The following is a 19559-nucleotide window of genomic DNA, read 5'->3' as shown; positions in this document are numbered from 1 at the left end:
TGCTGATTGACAGTTATTTTCCATATGAATCAGCAGCAGGTGGGCAGGGGAGTGGCTATAGCTGTTAATCAAATAAACGCTGGACTCGCTGACATCACGCTGGACTCAAATCAACTCATTAGCATGCGGCATCTTTGTGTGTATATTATGAGGTAACCATCTGTCACACCAGTAAGTGAATACATCTAAGGTACTTTTTAGTAGTTAATGATTGTATATAATTAGTTAGATTATAATCAAATATCCAGAAGACAGGTTCCCTTTAAATAAGGGCAATAATTGCCACCTGTTTTTCAAAGAATGAATTACATCACTAATTGAACTCCACACTATTATTTTGTGATTGAATTATAGAGAATCAGCAGCATGCATGTCATCACTGTTGGATTTCAATTACTCTACTACACCTGCTAGTAAATTAATATAATTTCTACTAAAAACAGTGATGTCTGACTGCTATTATTTTGAACACAACTGTATATGTGTGTGTGTGTGTATGTATGTATGTATGTATATATATACAGGGAGTGCAGAATTATTAGGCAAGTTGTATTTTTGAGGATTAATTTTATTATTGAACAACAACCATGTTCTCAATGAACCTAAAAAACTCATTAATATCAAAGCTGAATATTTTTGGAAGTAGTTTTTAGTTTGTTTTTAGTTTTAGCTATTTTAGGGGGATATCTGTGTGTGCAGGTGACTATTACTGTGCATAATTATTAGGCAACTTAACAAAAAACAAATATATACCCATTTCAATTATTTATTTTTACCAGTGAAACCAATATAACATCTCAACATTCACAAATATACATTTCTGACATTCAAAAATAAAACAAAAACAAATCAGTGACCAATATAGCCACCTTTCTTGGCAAGGACACTCAAAAGCCTGCCATCCATGGATTCTGTCAGTGTTTTGATCTGTTCACCATCAACATTGCGTGCAGCAGCAACCACAGCCTCCCAGACACTGTTCTGAGAGGTGTACTGTTTTCCCTCCTTGTAAATCTCACATTTGATGATGGACCACAGGTTCTCAATGGGGTTCAGATCAGGTGAACAAGGAGGCCATGTCATTAGATTTTCTTCTTTTATACCCTTTCTTGCCAGCCACGCTGTGGAGTACTTGGACGCGTGTGATGGAGCATTGTCCTGCATGAAAATCATGTTTTTCTTGAAGGATGCAGACTTCTTCCTGTACCACTGCTTGAAGAAGGTGTCTTCCAGAAACTGGCAGTAGGACTGGGAGTTGAGCTTGACTCCATCCTCAACCCGAAAAGGCCCCACAAGCTCATCTTTGATGATACCAGCCCAAACCAGTACTCCACCTCCACCTTGCTGGCGTCTGAGTCGGACTGGAGCTCTCTGCCCTTTACCAATCCAGCCACGGGCCCATCCATCTGGCCCATCAAGACTCACTCTCATTTCATCAGTCCATAAAACCTTAGAAAAATCAGTCTTGAGATATTTCTTGGCCCAGTCTTGACGTTTCAGCTTGTGTGTCTTGTTCAGTGGTGGTCGTCTTTCAGCCTTTCTTACCTTGGCCATGTCTCTGAGTATTGCACACCTTGTGCTTTTGGGCACTCCAGTGATGTTGCAGCTCTGAAATATGGCCAAACTGATGGCAAGTGGCATCTTGGCAGCTGCACGCTTGACTTTTCTCAGTTCATGGGCAGTTATTTTGCGCCTTGGTTTTTCCACACGCTTCTTGCGACCCTGTTGACTATTTTGAATGAAACGCTTGATTGTTCGATGATCACGCTTCAGAAGCTTTGCAATTTTAAGAGTGCTGCATCCCTCTGCAAGATATCTCACTATTTTTGACTTTTCTGAGCCTGTCAAGTCCTTCTTTTGACCCATTTTGCCAAAGGAAAGAAAGTTGCCTAATAATTATGCACACCTAATATAGGGTGTTGATGTCATTAGACCACACCCCTTCTCATTACAGAGATGCACATCACCTAATATGCTTAATTGGTAGTAGGCTTTCGAGCCTATACAGCTTGGAGTAAGACAACATGCATAAAGAGGATGATGTGGTCAAAATACTCATTTGCCTAATAATTCTGCACGCAGTGTATATATATATATATATATATATATATAATACACATACACTTTTTTTTAATCCTCTTAGGGGACTTCCAGTCACTCCATAACTTGCTCAGTCACTTCTGGTTATTATACTGACCTATTACACTCTGTCAGAAACATGTAATAGGAATCCTAACATGGTAGGCCTGGCGGTCTTTAGAAGGCACCAGACTGCCACATCAACTGCATGGCACACCAAATATGCGTCTTGGGCATAAGAGTTATCTTTGATCTTGGCTGCTGCTAGCACGTTAGCTGTTCACATCGCATTAGCTGTTCGTATCTTGTTTTTGTTGTACAGGTGAAACTCAAAAAATTAGAATATTGTGCAAAGTTCATTTATTCCAGTAATGCAACTTAAAAGGTGAAACTAATATATTAGATAGACTCATTACATGCAAAGCGAGATATTTCAAGCCTTTGTTATAATTTGGATGATTATGGCTCACAGCTTTTGAAACCCCAAAGTCACAATCTCAGGTACCCTTTGCTCAGGGGGTATGGATTAATTAGCTGACTAGAGTGTGATACTTTGAGCCTAGACTATTGAACCTTTTCACAAAATTCTAATTTTGAGTTGCATTAATGCAACTCCTTTTTGGTTGCATTACTGAAATAAATGAACTTTTGCACGATATTCTAATTTTACGAGTTTCACCTGTATGTTAAGTGGATACGTTTGGACATACAGTAAAAAAAAATTCACAAATGTATCCAATTTTGTGGTTTTCTTTTTTTTTTTTTTTTATGCATATGATTGATGTATGTGCAAATGTTTCAATACGTTTGTCTATTTTTTTTTAACAAAAAACTTCTATGTTTTTGTTAAACTTTTTTCTTTTTTTAAATAAAGATTTGCAGTGTATTAAAGGAAGTATGAAGTTTCTGGATTAAAACAGATACGTTTAATGGATAATAAACGTATTCTCTTGTGTTTCCATCCGTCTCCCATTCACTGCAACGTAAAAAAAAACATGGCACACTCTCACGTGTTATATCAAAATATTGTATTTATGAAAGCAGTTGTTCAAACTTAACGATAAATTAGTTGATAGATGAATGAATGATAGTTAATGCATTCAATTACTCACTTTAATAATTATCGTGGGGCCCTCGCAGTAAAATATGTAAATTTTGTACAAAATAATTTGTGCCTGTCCACCAATGTCAAGGTGGACAGGGACCTAGACTAAATACTAGCTCCACTGGTGCCATACTGGCCTCCATTAAATTCAGAGAATGCAGGATCCACATGCATGCTGAGCCCATACTGTATTATACCTCTTTTGGTGGCACAATGGTGGACAGGCACAAATCATTTTGTACAAAATATATTTGCCAAGAATCTCACATTTATAATGTAGCAGTAGCATTAGCATTGGTACATTTTCTATAGTGAGTATGGAGCTATTGTATTTACTTTATTATATGTGTTTGCAGAGTCCTGTTGCATTGTGTTTGCTTTTGCCCTTTAAGCCATGGCTACGTGCACCTGCGCACTAGGATGTACTGACTAACCCCATTTTTTCCTTTGCAGTCTGTTCAGCTATACCACAATCAAATTAGCCACTGTGTTACAGCATATTTGAAGCTATAATATACATTGTAAGCCAAGCGGCGCCTTTTTCACAACCAAACACTTGTCCTTACTATTGAAGACAATACGTGTTATATTAATATTTATTTGATAATTGTGCCATTAAATACAGACGTTATTGGTGCTACTATGTAAATGTACATATGTGGCATTAAACATAAATATATGCTTATAGATGGACATGAATATTGAAAATCATATAAGTGTGGCCTACCTTTTTAATTTATGTTAATAATCCTATTCATTTTTTAACAATTTTTTTTTTTTTTTTACATATTTTATATTTTTAGCTATTTTTATTTATTTTTTTCTATAAATTTCTTTCCTTTTTTCTATTTTACTACGAGGTACACGCGATAATTATTAAAGTGAGGGATAGAATGCAATAACTAGATCATTCACTCCTTAATCTAATCTATCAGTAATTCTGAACTAAAGTTTTAATAAATACATTATTTTGATATAAGGCTACTTTCACACTTGCGTTCGGAGCGGATCCGTCTGGTGTCTGCACAGATGGATCCGCTCCTATAATGCAAACGATGGTATCCGTTCAGAACGGATCCGTCTGCATTATATTTAAAAAAAAAAAATCGAAGTCTAAAAGTTAGTCAGACGGATCCGTCCTGACTTTGCATTGAAAGTCAATGGGGGACGGATCCGTTTGAAATTGCACCATATTGTGTCAACTTCAAACGGATCCGTCCCTATTGACTTGCATTTGTAAGCTGCGTTCGGCTGTCCGCCTGCTGAGCGGAACGGAGGCCAAACGGAGCCATACTGATGCATTCTGATCCGTACAGCCCTAATGCATTCTGAGTGGATGCGGATCCGTTCGGGGCCACTTGTGAGAGCCTTCAAACGGAACTCACAAGCGGAACCCCGAACGCAAGTGTGAAAGAAGCCTAATGCTTACCAGGTGTGTGAGAGGCTTTTTGGACAGCCAGTAAGCTAGACCACCTACATTTTCCAATAACAGTGAGCTGCTATCCGGTGTTGGTTAAAAAAAAATAAAAAACAAAAACATTGTTTAATTTTTTTATTTGCAGGACAGAAAAGTGTGGCATGGTACGTACGGAATTCAGTCCTGCAAAAAATAAATAAAATAGAAACTTAAACCATGACACACTTAGTCAAAAGTATGCACTTTTGAAATACGTTTACTCAACTATAGTCTATGGGTATGTCAAGCCATAGCCGTTTAATGTTTTTTCTGTTTACAAATGTATCAGCTTGATGTACAACAAAAACGAGATGTGAACAGCCCCTTTCATAGCTGGCACTGTTGTGTATGAAGTGGGCTCAGCTCCTGAGCAACCCTGTACACACCTGTTATGCACATGTCGAGGTGCGTAAATGGGTTAATGGAAACCATTTTTGTAATGATGGTCATACAGACAGATACTGTTTGAAAGGTAAAGTGACATGATGTCTCCATTAAGATGACTTTCACATGGCAGTATTTAGTTCAGCATTTAGAATTTTGAGCAATTAGTAGTTGTAAGCCAAAACCAGGAGTGGAGCTGACAGAAAAAGTATAATGGAAAGGTTTTCACTTGTTCTTTATTTTGAGTCAACTTTGGGTTTTGCCTTAGGCCTTGTCCACACTTCTGTGTGTGATAAAAATTAATTTCATGAGCATTTTCTATCTGGCTTCTGTGAAAAACGGCCGCACCACAGATGCCATCCAAGTTGTCTCCGTGATTTTCACTGACCCATATACTTACATGGATGTGTGCAGCCCGGGGAACGAATGAAAGTTGCGCATGCATCCGTGGATTTTTTGCGGACACAACGACAGCAGAAAAATCAGGGAAATGTGGACAAACATATTAAACTAAATGAATCAGTACGCTGTCTGTAAAAAAAAAAAAACAGACAGCATGCGTCCGTGAAAAAACGGAAGTGGACGAGGCCTTACACATACTGCATTCTCTGGCTAAGTGAATAAAAGCATCATTATAAGGCTTGAATGCCATTATGAGCTATGGAGCCTAATTTCAGCATCATAGCACTTAGATTATTTAGCCTTCAAACTTATTAATTGCTTGTGTTGTATAGTAATGTGTTGACTCAATTGTGATCTTCCAGAATTATCTATTTTATAGGGGTTATCTTGGACCAGGAGGTATTGGTGATTTTGGAAAATATCCAAACTGCACAGGAGGGGCAGCTGGTTACATTGACCGCATAGTTCTTAGTGAAGATCATATGTATCAACATCCATCTTCTAATGTAAGGTCAAGCTTCCTACCACTCCAGAGTTCATCTTACTGGCATCAGATAGTTATTTTGCTTTGCCTAGTGTCATTTGGAGCGATGTTGTATGTTATTAGTGTGTACTAAGTGTATGCATGTCAGGCATGCAGTCCGCAAAAAACAGAAGCCGCCCATGTGCCTTTTGCAATTTGCGGCCCATTGTAGAAATGCCTATTCTTGTCCGCAAATCGGACAAGAATAGGACATGTTCTGTTTTTTTTGCGGGGCCACGGAACGGAGCAACGGATGCGGACAGCACACTTAGTGCTGTCCGCATCTTTTGCGGCCCCATTGAAGTGAATGGGTCCGCATCCAAGCCGCGGCTCGGATGCGGACCCAAACAACGGTCGTGTGCATGAGGCCTAAATCAGCACCAGTGAGTTGTAGGTCATGTTGGGTCTTCTCTTTCCTGTATTTTATAGGTCCTACTAGTAAGCTTAGGTGGTGTTTGCATACTGTTGGAGGGAAATGTTGGGAGAATATTATGAGAATACTTCTGACTGAAGACTGCAATGTGTGACCTTACATAGACTTGCGTTGCTAAAAGGCTCTCATTGTAAAAAAACAAAAAAAAACAGAGTTACTAATGCATACTGGCCCAGTGTAGACCACAATGAAACACTTCTGTCATATCCTAGGTAAATGGGGCCCTATGGATAATATAAATACTTTCTGGGCGCAAACACCAAATGTTCACGGATAATATGTGAATGGAGCCTAAAGCTGAAATTGCTGACACATGGTGATGTAGCCAAAACATATAGGTGGTTGTCCAGGATTATACTATTAATGGCTTAGGGCTCATGCACAGGCACCGACTGTGGGGCCGCCGCATGCGGATCGCGGACCAATTCACTTGAATGGGGCCCGCGATCCGCATCCGACGGTCCGCACCATAGTGCTTCCGATCCGTGCCTCCGTTCTGCACCGCATCTCCTGGATTGCGGACCCATTCAAGTGAACGGGGTGCACAATGCCATGCCCGTGTATTGCGGACCTGCTGTTTGCAGGCCGCAATACGGCAATGGCCGTGTGCATGAACCCTTATCCTCATGATTAGACTATCAATATCTGATCAGCATTGGTCTGACACCTGCGACAGTCTGCTGTTAAGAGGTAGCTTCAAAGGGTAGCTCCATTCAATATGTAGTAGACGGAGCTGGTAACTGCAACACTCCCCCCCATTTACTTCAGTGGGAGGAGAGCTGCAGTATCCAGCTCCATGAATTACGCAATGGACAGAGCTGTGTACCTCTGGTGTCGATTCCCAGAGTTGGATCTACACTAAAGTAGTGACCCCCACCTATCAGTTATTGATGGTCTATCCTGTGGACAGGCCATCAGTAGTAACATCCTGGACAACCCGTTTAATCTTTCTAATATAGCCTAGTAATGTGATTGATCTTCATTCACCTTGTACAGTGCTCTCCTTATAGATGGGCCCCATGCTCTCCAGATGTATTTGCAGTTTATAGCCCTTTATAAGCTACATAGACTATATATACAGTAATGCATGTGGAGAAAAATGGCCAATAAATCCCTCCTCCATTTCATCACAAAGAATATTCACTATAAGGCCTCATGCACACGACAGTATTTTTTCTCGGTCCGCAAAACGGGGTTCCGTTGGTCCGTGATCCGTGACCGTTTTTTTCGTCCGTGGGTCTTCCTTGATTTTTGGAGGATCCACGGACATGAAAAAAAAGTCGTTTTGGTGTCCGCCTGGCCGTGCGGAGCCAAATGGATCCGTCCTGACTTACAATGCAAGTAAATATGGACGGATCCGTTTGACGTTGACACAATATGGTGCAATTGCAAACGGATCCGTCCCCATTGACTTTCAATGTAAAGTCAGGAGTTAATATACCATCGGATCAGAGTTTTCTCCAATCCGATGGTATATTTTAACTTCAAGCGTCCCCATCACCATGGGAACGCCTCTATGTTAGAATATACTGTCGGATATGAGTTAGATCGTGAAACTCAGATCCGACAGTATATTCTAACACAGAGGCGTTCCCATGGTGATGGGGACGCTTCAAGTTAGAATATACTAAGAACTGTGTACATGACTGCCCCCTGCTGCCTGGCAGCACCTGATCTCTTACAGGGAACTGTGATCCGCATGATTAACCCCTCAGGTGCCGCACCTGAGGGGGTTAATCGTGCGTATCATAGTCCCCTGTAAGAGATCCGGGGCTGCCAGGCAGCCCTCGGCCCCCCCCTCCCTCCCTCTATTGTATTATTTTCATTGATGACAGTGTGCGCCCCCCCCCCCCCCCTCCCTCTATTGTATTATTTTCATTGGTGGCACAGTGTGCGGCCTGCCCCCCCCCCCTTCCCTGATCATTGGTGGCAGCGGAGAGTTCCGATCGGAGTCCCAGTTTAATCGCTGGGGCTCCAATCGGTAACCATGGCAACCAGGACGCTACTGCAGTCCTGGTTGCCATAGTTACTTAGCAATATTAGAAGCATCATACTTACCTGCTGCGCTGTCTGTGACCGGCCGGGAGCTCCTCCTACTGGTATGTGACAGATCATTAAGCAATGCGCCGCACAGACCTGTCACTTACCAGTAGGAGAAGCTCCCGGCCGGTCACAGACAGCGCAACAGGTAAGTATGATGCTTCTAATATTGCTAAGTAACCATGGCAACCAGGACTGCAGTAGCGTCCTGGTTGCCATGGTTACCGATTGGAGCCCCAGCGATTAAACTGGGACTCCAATCGGAACTCTCCGCTGCCACCAATGATCAGGGAAGCGGGGGGGGAAGAGGGGAGGCCGCACACTGTGCCACCAATGAAAATAATACAATAGAGGGAGGGAGGGGGCCGGGGGGGGCCCGCACATTTTGTCACCAATGAAAATAATACAATAGAGGGAGGGAGGGGGGGCCGCACTGGCCACCAATGAAATTAAAACTGGGGAGGGAGGGGGGTGTGCCCCCTGCTGCCTGGCAGCCCCTGATCTCTTATAGGGGGCTATGATATGCACAATTAACCCCTCAGGTGCAGCACCTGAGGGGTTAATTGTGCGGATCACAGCCCCCTGTAAGAGATCGGGTGCTGCCAGGCAGCAGGGGGCAGTCATGTACACAGTTCTTAGTATATTCTAACTTGAAGTGTCCCCATCACCATGGGAACGCCTCTGTGTTAGAATATACTGTCGGATCTGAGTTTCACGATCTAACTCATATCCGACAGTATATTCTAACATAGAGGCGTTCCCATGGTGATTGGGACGCTTCAAGTTAAAATATACCATCGGATTGGAGAAAACTCCGATCTGATGGTATATTAACTCCTGACTTTACATTGAAAGTCAATGGGGGACGGATCCGTTTGCAGCAATTAAACTGGGACTCCGATCAGAACTCTCTGCTGCCACCAATGATCGGGGGGGGGGGAGAGGGGAGGCCGCACAGTGCCACCAATGAAAATAATACAATAGAGGGAGGGAGGGGGGGCCGCACTGGCCACCAATGAAATTAAAACGAGGGAGGGGGGTGTGCCCCCTGCTGCCTGGCAGCCCCTGATCTCTTATAGGGGGCTATGATATGCACAATTAACCCCTTAGGTGCAGCACCTGAGGGGTTAATTGTGCGGATCACAGCCCCCTGTAAGAGATCGGGGGCTGCCAGGCAGCAGGGGGCAGTCATGTACACAGTTCGTAGTATATTCTAACTAGAAGCGTCCCCATCACTATGGGAACGCCTCTGTGTTAGAATATACTGTCGGATATATACTTTCACACTAAGCTCTGAAAAAGCTTTTATGCAGACGGATCTTCGGATCCGTCTGTATGAAAGTAACCTATGGCCACGGATCACGGACGCGGATGGCAATCTTGTGTGCATCCGTGTTCTCTCACGGACCCATTGACTTGAATGGGTCCGTGAACCGTTGTACGTCAAAAAAATAGGACAGGTCCTATTTTTTTTGACGGACAGGAATCACGGATGCGGCTGCAAAACGGTGCATTTTCATTTTTTTATTTTTTTCCACGGACCCATTGAAAGTCAATGGGTCCGCGAAAAAAAACCGGAAAACGGCACAACGGGCACGGATGCACACAACGGTCGTGTGCATGAGGCCTAATACAGGCCTCCCAGAATTTGTTTGGAATGTATTTTTTTTTCCTTAATTTCAAAAATTGATGAGAGGCTTTTAGGACACATGGCTTGGTGTGAGATGCTTACCATTTTATGCAAGGCAAAAAAAAAAAAGTAGCAACAAATGTAATATAGTAAAAAACACATGTACTCTTCACTCACCTCCTCAATGTTTAGTGGTTTCCTGTTAGCATTTGATTACATCCTAGGAACAAGTTGGTACGGCATGTGACAGCCATTTTGGCCACCATCACTTGCAGGATGTAAGCAAAGCCGGAAGGGCACCACAGAAGGTACCGTGTTTCTCCAAAAATAAGACAGGGTCTTATATTATTTTTTGCTAGGAAAAAAAAAAAGCTAGGTCTTATTTCCGTGGGATGTCTTATTTTTTCCATGAACAATCACACATTTATTCTTAAAGAAAAAAAACATTTATTCAAATGTAATCATGTCATAATGTTCTGGAACATCAGCATAAGGGTACTTTCACACTAGCGTTTTTCTTTTCCAGCGCTGAGTTCCGTCACAGGAGCTCAATACCGGAAAAGAACTGATCAGTTTTTTCCCCATGCATTCTGAATGGAGAGAAATCTGTTCAGGATGTCTTCAGTTCAGTCACTGAACGGCGTTCTGGATGGAGGAAATACCGCAGCATGCTGCGGTATTATCTCCGTCCAAAATTCCGGATCAGTTGCCGGAATGCCGGATCCAGCATTAATTTACATTGAAATGTATTAGTGCCGGATCCGGCATTAAAAATACCGCAATGCCAGATCTGTTCTTCCTAAAAATGTGAAAAAAAATATAGAACGGATCAGTTTCTCCGGATGACATCCGGAGAGATGGATCCGTTCTTGCAATGGATTTGGAAGACTGATCCGGATCAGTCTACAAATGCTGTCCGTTTGCATGCTACAATGCTGTCCGACGACGGAACTGCTTGCCGAATCACTCTGCCGCAAGTGCTCTGCTTTCTTTTACATGTATAGCTGCTTGAGCACTGTTTTTATTGAACTGTAACTAGGGCTTGTTTTTGGAGTAGGTCTTATATTTCAAGCCTACTCCAAAAACTCTGAAAAATCAAACTAGGGCTTATTTTCGGTGTAGGCTTTATTCTCGGAGAAACAGGGTAAGTTGTGTGTGTTTTATTTATTTTTTCTAATCTTATTACATTTGTTGCTACTTTTTCTTTTCTTTTTAAACCCTCTTTAAAGAGCATATATAAGCAGGAGTCAACCCCCTTACTCCAAGCATAAAGCCTGGTAGGGTTGTTCGAGCAAATTAAAATGATGCTTGCCTTGTGAAAATGAATTGTGGCATTCCTGAGAAAAAAAAGGCTTTTATTCTTTATACAAGTAAGGTCTTCAGTGCACTGTGAGGTATGGCCAGCAATGGAAAGCTGCGGAGCTGAAGTGCATTGAGAAGACCCCGCCACTTGGTGCACTGAAGCCCTTACTTACATAAATGAATGTCTCTTTTTCCCCCAAGACAATCGTCAGTTTAATCAGCAGGGTCAACACTCAAGGCAGTATGTCTGGCTTAATACGGTTGATCCTGCTGACAGACACCCTCTAAGCATTTGTATAACAATATGTTTAGTCAGAGATGAATTGAAATGATCTGCTGAAATACTGTACATGTACTGTAAAGTCGTGCAGAGTGCAATTTGTCCTGCCATACTTAAAGTGCCCTTTACACGGGCTGAGAATCGCACAGATTATGGCTAATGAGCGTTCCTAGCGATGATAATGTACAGTCATTGTGTAATCCGATCGTTTGTGCACATGCAAAAATGATCGTTTACTGGCAGCAGATGGGGACGAGCGATGGCATTAGTGATCGCTCCTCCCTGTATTCTGGAGGAGATCTGCATGTAAATGAGCAGATTGTCGGGAAGGCACGCTTTCTTCCTGACTATCTGCTGTAATATTGTCCCGTGTAAAGGGACCTTAAGGCATGGAAGCAAGTTGTCCCATAAGTGAACACATTGTTTTTCTTCTACAGACACTACTCAAATGCGATCACCTGAGAACATGTTTTCTCCATGTAGATGGTTGTTTCACATATGAATAGAATGTAAGTTCTAGAATCTTCTGCAGCCACCCTGATAACATATGTACTTTTCTGCAGGTAGTCTATAAAACAAAAATGCCTTATGATCCCGAAGGAATATTAGGAACTATAAATTCTGTGGTAATGGCATTTCTTGGACTCCAGGTAATTAGATCTTTATAGTAAATTACATAGGACAATGATTCACGTGTCTTCATAGTAAACGCTGTAACCTGTATCTACTGTAGACCTGTCCTATCAGCTGTGCCTGAGGTACAGTAGAGGCCCTATGGGAACTCTGTTACGGCTGTGTACAAAACAAAGCCACTGTATAGTTTGCATGAGGCCTGTGCATAAGCGGTTAAATGGGCTATCCAGGTATTTCATTTTGATGACCTATCCTCAGGATAAGTCATCCATATCGGATCGGCAAGGGTCAAGCTCCCAGCATTCCCACCAATCACTGGTACTCCGGTCTCTTCACAGCGCCATACATTGTATAGTGGCTGTGCTTGGTATTGCAGCTCAGCCCCATTCACTTGAATGGGACTGGGCTGCACCTAGGCCTTGTGACCGATGTATGGTGACGTTACTGGTCTAGGAAGAGGCCCAAGCACTCACAGAGGGCTGCAGCCTTTTCGAACAGTGGATTCGCGAGGGTTCTGGGAGTCGGACCCTGCTGATCTGATATTGATGGCCTATCATTAGGATAGGTCATCAATATTAAATTCTCGGATAACACCTTTTAAGAATTAGTCTAACGATTTGCAGTGCAGAAGAGGTTTTAAAAACGGCTGCATTTTACAGCTGCTCATACCCATATTTTCTCGGAATGTCAAGGAAGACGTCAAAACTGATAAATGCATAATAGGTGTACATGATATGTCTGCAAAGCTATTCTTGGGTGCAATTTTCATTTTTAATAATTCTGTCTTTCTGCTGTGTTACAGGCTGGGAAAATTCTTGTGTTTTACAAGAATCAACACAAGCAGGTGCTGGTGAGGTTCTTCACATGGGGTGTATTCATGGTATGTGATGGGAGAGAGATATAGATATAGATATATATATATATTAATATCTATTACAGATTGTTGACGTTATTGATTCTTAGGCCAGTTTCAGAGGAGCATGATCACTGCATGACACACGGTCCGTGTGGGAGAGCGAATTGCTGTAATGAACTCTGCTCCTATGACCGAACCGCACGGCAGTATAATAGTTATAACATAATGCTGTGTGTGTCTGTCTGACCTCCACTATGATGATTTCTACTAACCTAATCAATCCCAAATATCGAAAAATACATGGCAAGGTCCTCATACACAGCAGCTCCACTAGCTGCCCATCCAACTTGCATATCAACGCACTTATATCAGCTAATTCTCAATCCATCCTTTATTCATTTAAAACAGGAAACATAATATAATATTTCATTTAAAGAGGTAAAAACCTTTATACATCACATTTTATCTTTCTGTATTTCTGGATACGGAAAGATAAAATGTGACATATAAGGATTTTTTACCTCTTTTTATATGAAATATTACATTTCCTGTTTTAAATGAATAAAGGATGCATTGAGAACTAGCCGATATTAGTCCGTGGAATACACGTGTGGAGATACTTGTACTCACATAATGCCATCAGTAAGAATCATTACAGTTGAGGTCGGGCAGAGACGCACAGCATTATAAATCAGTATAATACCATGTGGTCCAGTCAAAGGAGCAGAGTTTCTGCTTCCACATTGAGTGTGTTTTATCCAGTGAACATGCTTGTCTCAAACTGGCCTTACAATGGATTTCATGTTTAAATAATTTTATTGGATTGGTGTTAATGGAGAATACAATAACACAGTTACCTATTACTAGAACATTCCATCAGAAGCATTTACTGTTACAAAGTGTATTCCGGTTTCAGCATTTGTTTTAAACACAGAAGTTATGCAATTCTCCAATATAATTTGTTTCCCTTCCACTGTTTTCAAGATCCCTGCTAGCAGTCATTAAATTAATTGTCTGGGAATAAAAATCTAGAAATTGGGACACACATGTGACAGCTTGTTAGAAGACCTAGCAATGATAACTGTACTGTAAGATCACCTGTGCACCAAGTTCTTAACTAGGACAGACATTCATTCACTGGCAGTAAACTATAAAGGTTCCTACTGTATGATAGCAAGCAGAGATCTTGAAAGTTGCAAGGAATTGATACAGAAAGTATTTTGAAAAAGTTTATACATTTTTATCATATACATTTTGATTGAACAGTTTTTCTTCTGAAATGATGAATGTCCATCTTGTCTCAAGTACGTTCCATCATATTTTATAGAGGTATTCTGGTTCCATCAAAGACTAAAGTGTATGTTATGGAACCAGAATACCTCTGTAAAATATGATGGAACGTACTTGAGAAAAGATGGCCATTCATCATTCCAGAAGAAACTGTACAAGCATTAACAAATGTGTAGAAAATATGCAGATTATAATTATTTTTTTAAAATATTTTTTATTTCTCTTCTTTCTAGGGTGTCATCTCTGCAATTTTGACTAAATGCTCAACAAATGAAGGTTTTATTCCAGTGAACAAAAACCTCTGGTAAATACCCTCAAATTAAAGCTGACAGTCTGCAGTTAAAGCACATCTTGTTCGTTCCATTTCAAATCCATTGTGGTGGTGTATAGAGCCAAAAATGTTAGAATTGTGTCGATGTCCCAATATTTATGGACCTGACTGTAGATGTAGCCAGTGTTGGACTGGAGCACCTTGGGCACGATCACCATCTAGCTGTACTGTGCCCACCTTTTTAATTTCGCCTCTGTGTGTAAATATAATTAGCATTTATAATGCATATCCTGATAAAGGTTTATCAATAACTGTAAAATAGCAGTAAACCCCATCATGAAGTACACCTCGTCTGAACATTGGATGGGGTTGTATGCAGTTAGGCTGGATTCACACATTTGTATCACTTGGATGTGTCACGGCCTGACTACGAGTTTAACTGACCTGAACACACAGCATTAGGGCTCATGCACACAAATGTACCGGTATTTTCTTTTTCTTGTCCGTTCTTTTTATTTATTCTGTGTGCATTCCGTTTCCGTATGTCCGTTCCGCAAAAGGATAGAACATGTCCTATTATTTTCCGCATTACGGATAAGGATAGTACTGTTCTATTAGGGGCCAGCTGTTCCGTTCTGAAAAAAATGGAATGCTCACGGACGTCATCCGTATTTTTTGCAGATCTGTTTTTTGCAGACCGCAAAATACATCTGGTCGTGTGCATGAGCCCTTATAGGAATCTATGATGCTGTGAGTTCAGGTCACTTAAACCCAAGGTATCTACACAAATATATAAATGGGTTGTACAACCTGCCATATCCGTACTACTGCTAGTCCACCGTGTCCAGGTTCGGCTGCAGCACAGCAAACATGCCGAGAGGCAGCCGGACTACAACATGCTGCGGCTTTGGTCCGGCCACCTCTCTGCTTATAGTGAATGGGGCCGGAGCGGACTTCTGGTGGCATGGTGGACTAGCGTTAGCACGGATCCGGCAGACTGTTAATAAATAAAGGAATTTTGTGCTTGAAATATAAGGTTTACACTTATTGTGGCATTTTGTTTTACAGTGACAGTATCTCCTGTCCTCTGAAAGTACATAGCTCATGTCTCCATTCAGCCCCCTGAATGTCTATGCACATGTTGTCTACCTGCAAGAGCACATAGATGACCCTTCATATGTTCATGTACTTTTAACCCATATAGGTCCATCTCCTATGTGACGACGTTAAGTTCTTTTGCTTTCTTCCTGCTGATGCTGATTTACTTTCTGGTGGATGTAAAAAGGGTTTGGATGGGTGGCCCATTTTTCTATCCAGGTAAGAAAATGTCAAATCATGAAAAAACACCATATACAATGCACCAGTGGTTAGAATAAAAAAAGTATCAACATTATTATTATTTTTTTTTACATATTTTTGCTGCATAGGTTAAAAAATGTCCACCTGTTGCCTAGGCTTAAGTTTCTCAACATTTTAGACACTATTTATTACAACAGTACACATATCTAGCCAAAAATTAGTGTTTATTATGGTGATACCATGACAGTATGGTGTTTCAGCCCATAAACACAATCTGGCTTAAAAAGATGCGGACTATGCCTACGGGCTAAAATGTTGATTAATGATAAGAACTGGTTTTATAAGGGTCCACTTCCCTGAGTCTGCACTCAAATGAAGGTATGTCATGAAGACGAACAGTAGATGTGTTAATGTTTTGAAGACTGATTACATGAAGATGTATTATTTGTTAGTGGGGGAAAAAAGACCTCTCAGACAGTATACCTAATATTGCCTCCTTTGCTGGCTGGATTAATTTTTCCATCTCATTATGCACTGCTCGTTTCCATGGTTATGACCACCCTGCAATCCATCAGTGGTGGCCGTGCTTGCACAATATAGGAAAAAGTGCCGGCCTCTCTGGCAGCCAGGACCATGGGAGCACACATAGGCTGGTGCTTTTTCCTATAGTGTGAAAGGACAGCCACCGCTGATGGATTTCAGGGTGGTCGTAACCATGGAAACGAGCAGTGTATAATGTGATGAAAAAATTAATCCAGCCAGCAAAGGAAGCCATATGGACAATCACAATACCTTAGTAAGTGCCTTGTATTAACTTTCTCTACATAGTAAATGCTATTTGCTAAAGTGAGACAACCTCTTTAAGGATTTTGTAAGCAGCATCATATACAATGCCAAAATGTCCGGACACTGGCCAGCATCAGGACCTTGTGTACCTGGCCAAGCTGGTAGTTATGATTCTGATGGCAAGCCTTTAGTCATAGATGCATTGATGGCAGGTCAGTTGTGTACGGACAGCTGGTGTGACATCCCCAGTCCGCATTTCGACCCCTGCCCTAAGATGCAGTTCAGAACACTGTCAGTGGTACTGTATTTTATTCTTCAGCGATCAGTCATGTAATGAGAGTGGTGTAATACAAGTTCGGTACATGAGCAGTTAGAACGAAGAAAAGGATCAGGTCACATCCTTTGAGATCAAGGAAGCTTTAGACTTTGGGCTGTAAAGTAGCTACATGCAAGAAACATGTCGCAAATTAAACTAGCCTTGCACAATGCAGTTTTGCAGGTGTTTTTATATTAGGTTCCCTTTAAAAGTTTTCTTTGAATATGTCACTGGCGCCATGCTGCCTTCACTGAGGACAGCATAGTGTAGAGACAGCGGTCTGTCCCTTCCGTGATGACAGTCAGTGCTTTAAGAGTACTATATTGGAGAATGGAGTACCGCACACTGTTTTGCACTTCCTGGTGCCAGCAAAATCCGACGGTCATCCAACAGTAGTATAAATATGTGCCACACGGAATATTCTTTGCAATTTAAAGGTATTTTATTTAGTGATTTTCACAATAAACTGTTCATGATCCAGGTTTATAGGTAATTAAATGTTACGTAACCACTATCCATCATATGTGAGCCGGACATTTCGGTCCATAGGGACCTTTGGATATCTGGATTGTAAAAAATCACTAAATAAAATGTACCTTTTATATTGCAAAGAATATTCCATGTGAGTACTGACCTGATGAACCTCACTGCAAGGGTGATGAGTCCAAGGAGAGGCTTCACCTCCTGACAATTCATTTTCATGTTATGCATGGGATAGAAACCTGACGGTCATGGTCAGGAGACGGAGGGCAGGGCCAGTGAGTCTCAGACACCTCTCCCTTGCAAACGGCAAGGTTTGGCAGATCAGTACTCGGTGAGGGCAGCATAGTAGAGGTGACAGGTTCCCTTTTAAGGTGGTTTTCTGGGTTACCAAAAACGGCACCACTGAGTGGTCATTTCCTGTGACGAGAGGTACCAGGAAGTAATGACAAAGTTCACATCTCTATGAGCCCTTTAAAACTATTTTAATCAACTGTACAATCCCTTTTATATAGAATCCCTTTTCCTCCTCAGGGATGAACTCTATTCTTGTTTATGTTGGCCATGAAGTCTTTGAAAACTATTTCCCGTTCAAGTGGAAGATGCAAGACAATCAATCACATGGACAGCACCTTACCCAGAATCTTGTAGCTACTTCTATTTGGGTCCTGATCGCATATATCCTGTACAAGAAGAGGATATTCTGGAAGATTTGACCTCTGATTCATTCACAAGTAATCCTAGACTGCAAAGATCTCTCATCAAGAACTGGACCATACAGTAATATCTACCTAGCATCAATTTGTGGATTTTTTTTAAAATTTCTTTCTCATCACATAAGCCACTGTATAAAAGGGCAGGGGGAAAAAGGGAACACATTTCTTTTATAAAGTTGTCTGTGGCCTCACTATTGAATTCATGTATAAACTAAAATGCGAGCAAACACTAATGATGCAAGTTTATCTCCAGTTGCACCTTTTTATCCTTTAGCCAGACCTGGAGCGGTCTACTTTTCCAATAATGTAAAATGTTATTTTTATTGTTTTAAAATATTCTATGAATGGTTATGAAGCAGTCCATTTAATAAACAGTGGTTCAAGTCTGGAATGAGATGTTACAGTTTATGAATTTGTGAAATGTAGTTGGATATGAGAACCATGTCAGATCACTGTCAAATGTAATTCACTTAAAGAGGACCGTCAGTTCTCTGAATGCTGGTTATTTTAGAACTCTACATTCTGCTGTTCCTCTGGTATTCCTCCTGGGGAAAAAAGCAAATAGTGGCCAATGGGATAGAGAAGGCGCTCATAGGGTGAGTGAGTAAGTTCAGAAAATCAAATTTATACTGAAAGAAAATAGTTTGCATCAATTGGACGCAACCGCAATGAAGGTCAAATATGGATGAGTAACGGTTGGTGCAGCCTAGATTCGTCCGATCGCCTTGGGAAGGGGCCACTCAGGTAACGGTATAAAGGAAAGAAACGCTGAACTTTACATGGACCACAAAGGGCGGACAAAAACAACCAGTCATGGGCAATGTTTTGGTTTCGGCAGTGTTCAATTTATTCGTAAGACAATGCATTTCGGGGTGCTAAAGTCCCCTTTATCAAGTCACCAGCAGATTGTATCATCAGCATTGGGCTCCTGGATGTTGTTTGTTTTTAGCATGTGTTTTTTCTTATAATGTCTATTAGACTAGTGGTGGTTGATGATGAGAGGTCCTCCAAAATACAAGGACTCCTTAAACTGTCTAAAGGAGACTTCATCACTTGACTTGCACTGAAGACGTCTAATAGACATAAGAAAAACGCATGCTAAAAACAAACATCCAGGAGCCCAATGCTGATGATACAATCTGATGGTGACTTGATAAAGGGGACTTTAGCACCCCGAAACACGTTGTCTTACGAATAAATTGAACACTGCCGAAACCAAAACATTGCCCATGACCGGTTGTTTTTGTGCACCCTTTGTGGTCCATGCGCTCCACGTAA

At 41.4% G+C, this 19559-nt stretch overlaps 2 protein-coding genes across 2 annotated transcripts in view; one reads left to right on the top strand and one right to left on the bottom strand.

Annotated features, from left to right (window-relative positions):
• HGSNAT (heparan-alpha-glucosaminide N-acetyltransferase) overlaps window positions 1–18672 on the top strand; it is a 47946-nt gene extending 29274 nt beyond the window's left edge. The window contains 7 exon segments of the mRNA XM_040417909.1: window positions 5806–5932; window positions 12198–12284; window positions 13070–13147; window positions 14647–14717; window positions 15889–16001; window positions 18100–18281; window positions 18320–18672. Of these exon segments, the coding sequence (XP_040273843.1) occupies window positions 5806–5932; window positions 12198–12284; window positions 13070–13147; window positions 14647–14717; window positions 15889–16001; window positions 18100–18281 (658 nt within the window). The 3' untranslated portion in view covers window positions 18320–18672.
• The window catches only part of INTS10 (integrator complex subunit 10), an 85128-nt gene continuing 80402 nt past the window's right edge, over window positions 14834–19559 (bottom strand). The window contains exon 19 of the transcript XR_005776292.1: window positions 14834–14848. The gene's annotated coding sequence lies outside the window, so the exon portion shown is untranslated. The remainder of the gene's footprint in view (window positions 14849–19559) is intronic.

The sequence above is a fragment of the Bufo bufo genome, chromosome 2 (genome assembly GCF_905171765.1).
Source record: "Bufo bufo chromosome 2, aBufBuf1.1, whole genome shotgun sequence".
Taxonomy (NCBI): domain Eukaryota; kingdom Metazoa; phylum Chordata; class Amphibia; order Anura; family Bufonidae; genus Bufo; species Bufo bufo.
This window is presented reverse-complemented; position numbering and strand designations above follow the sequence as displayed.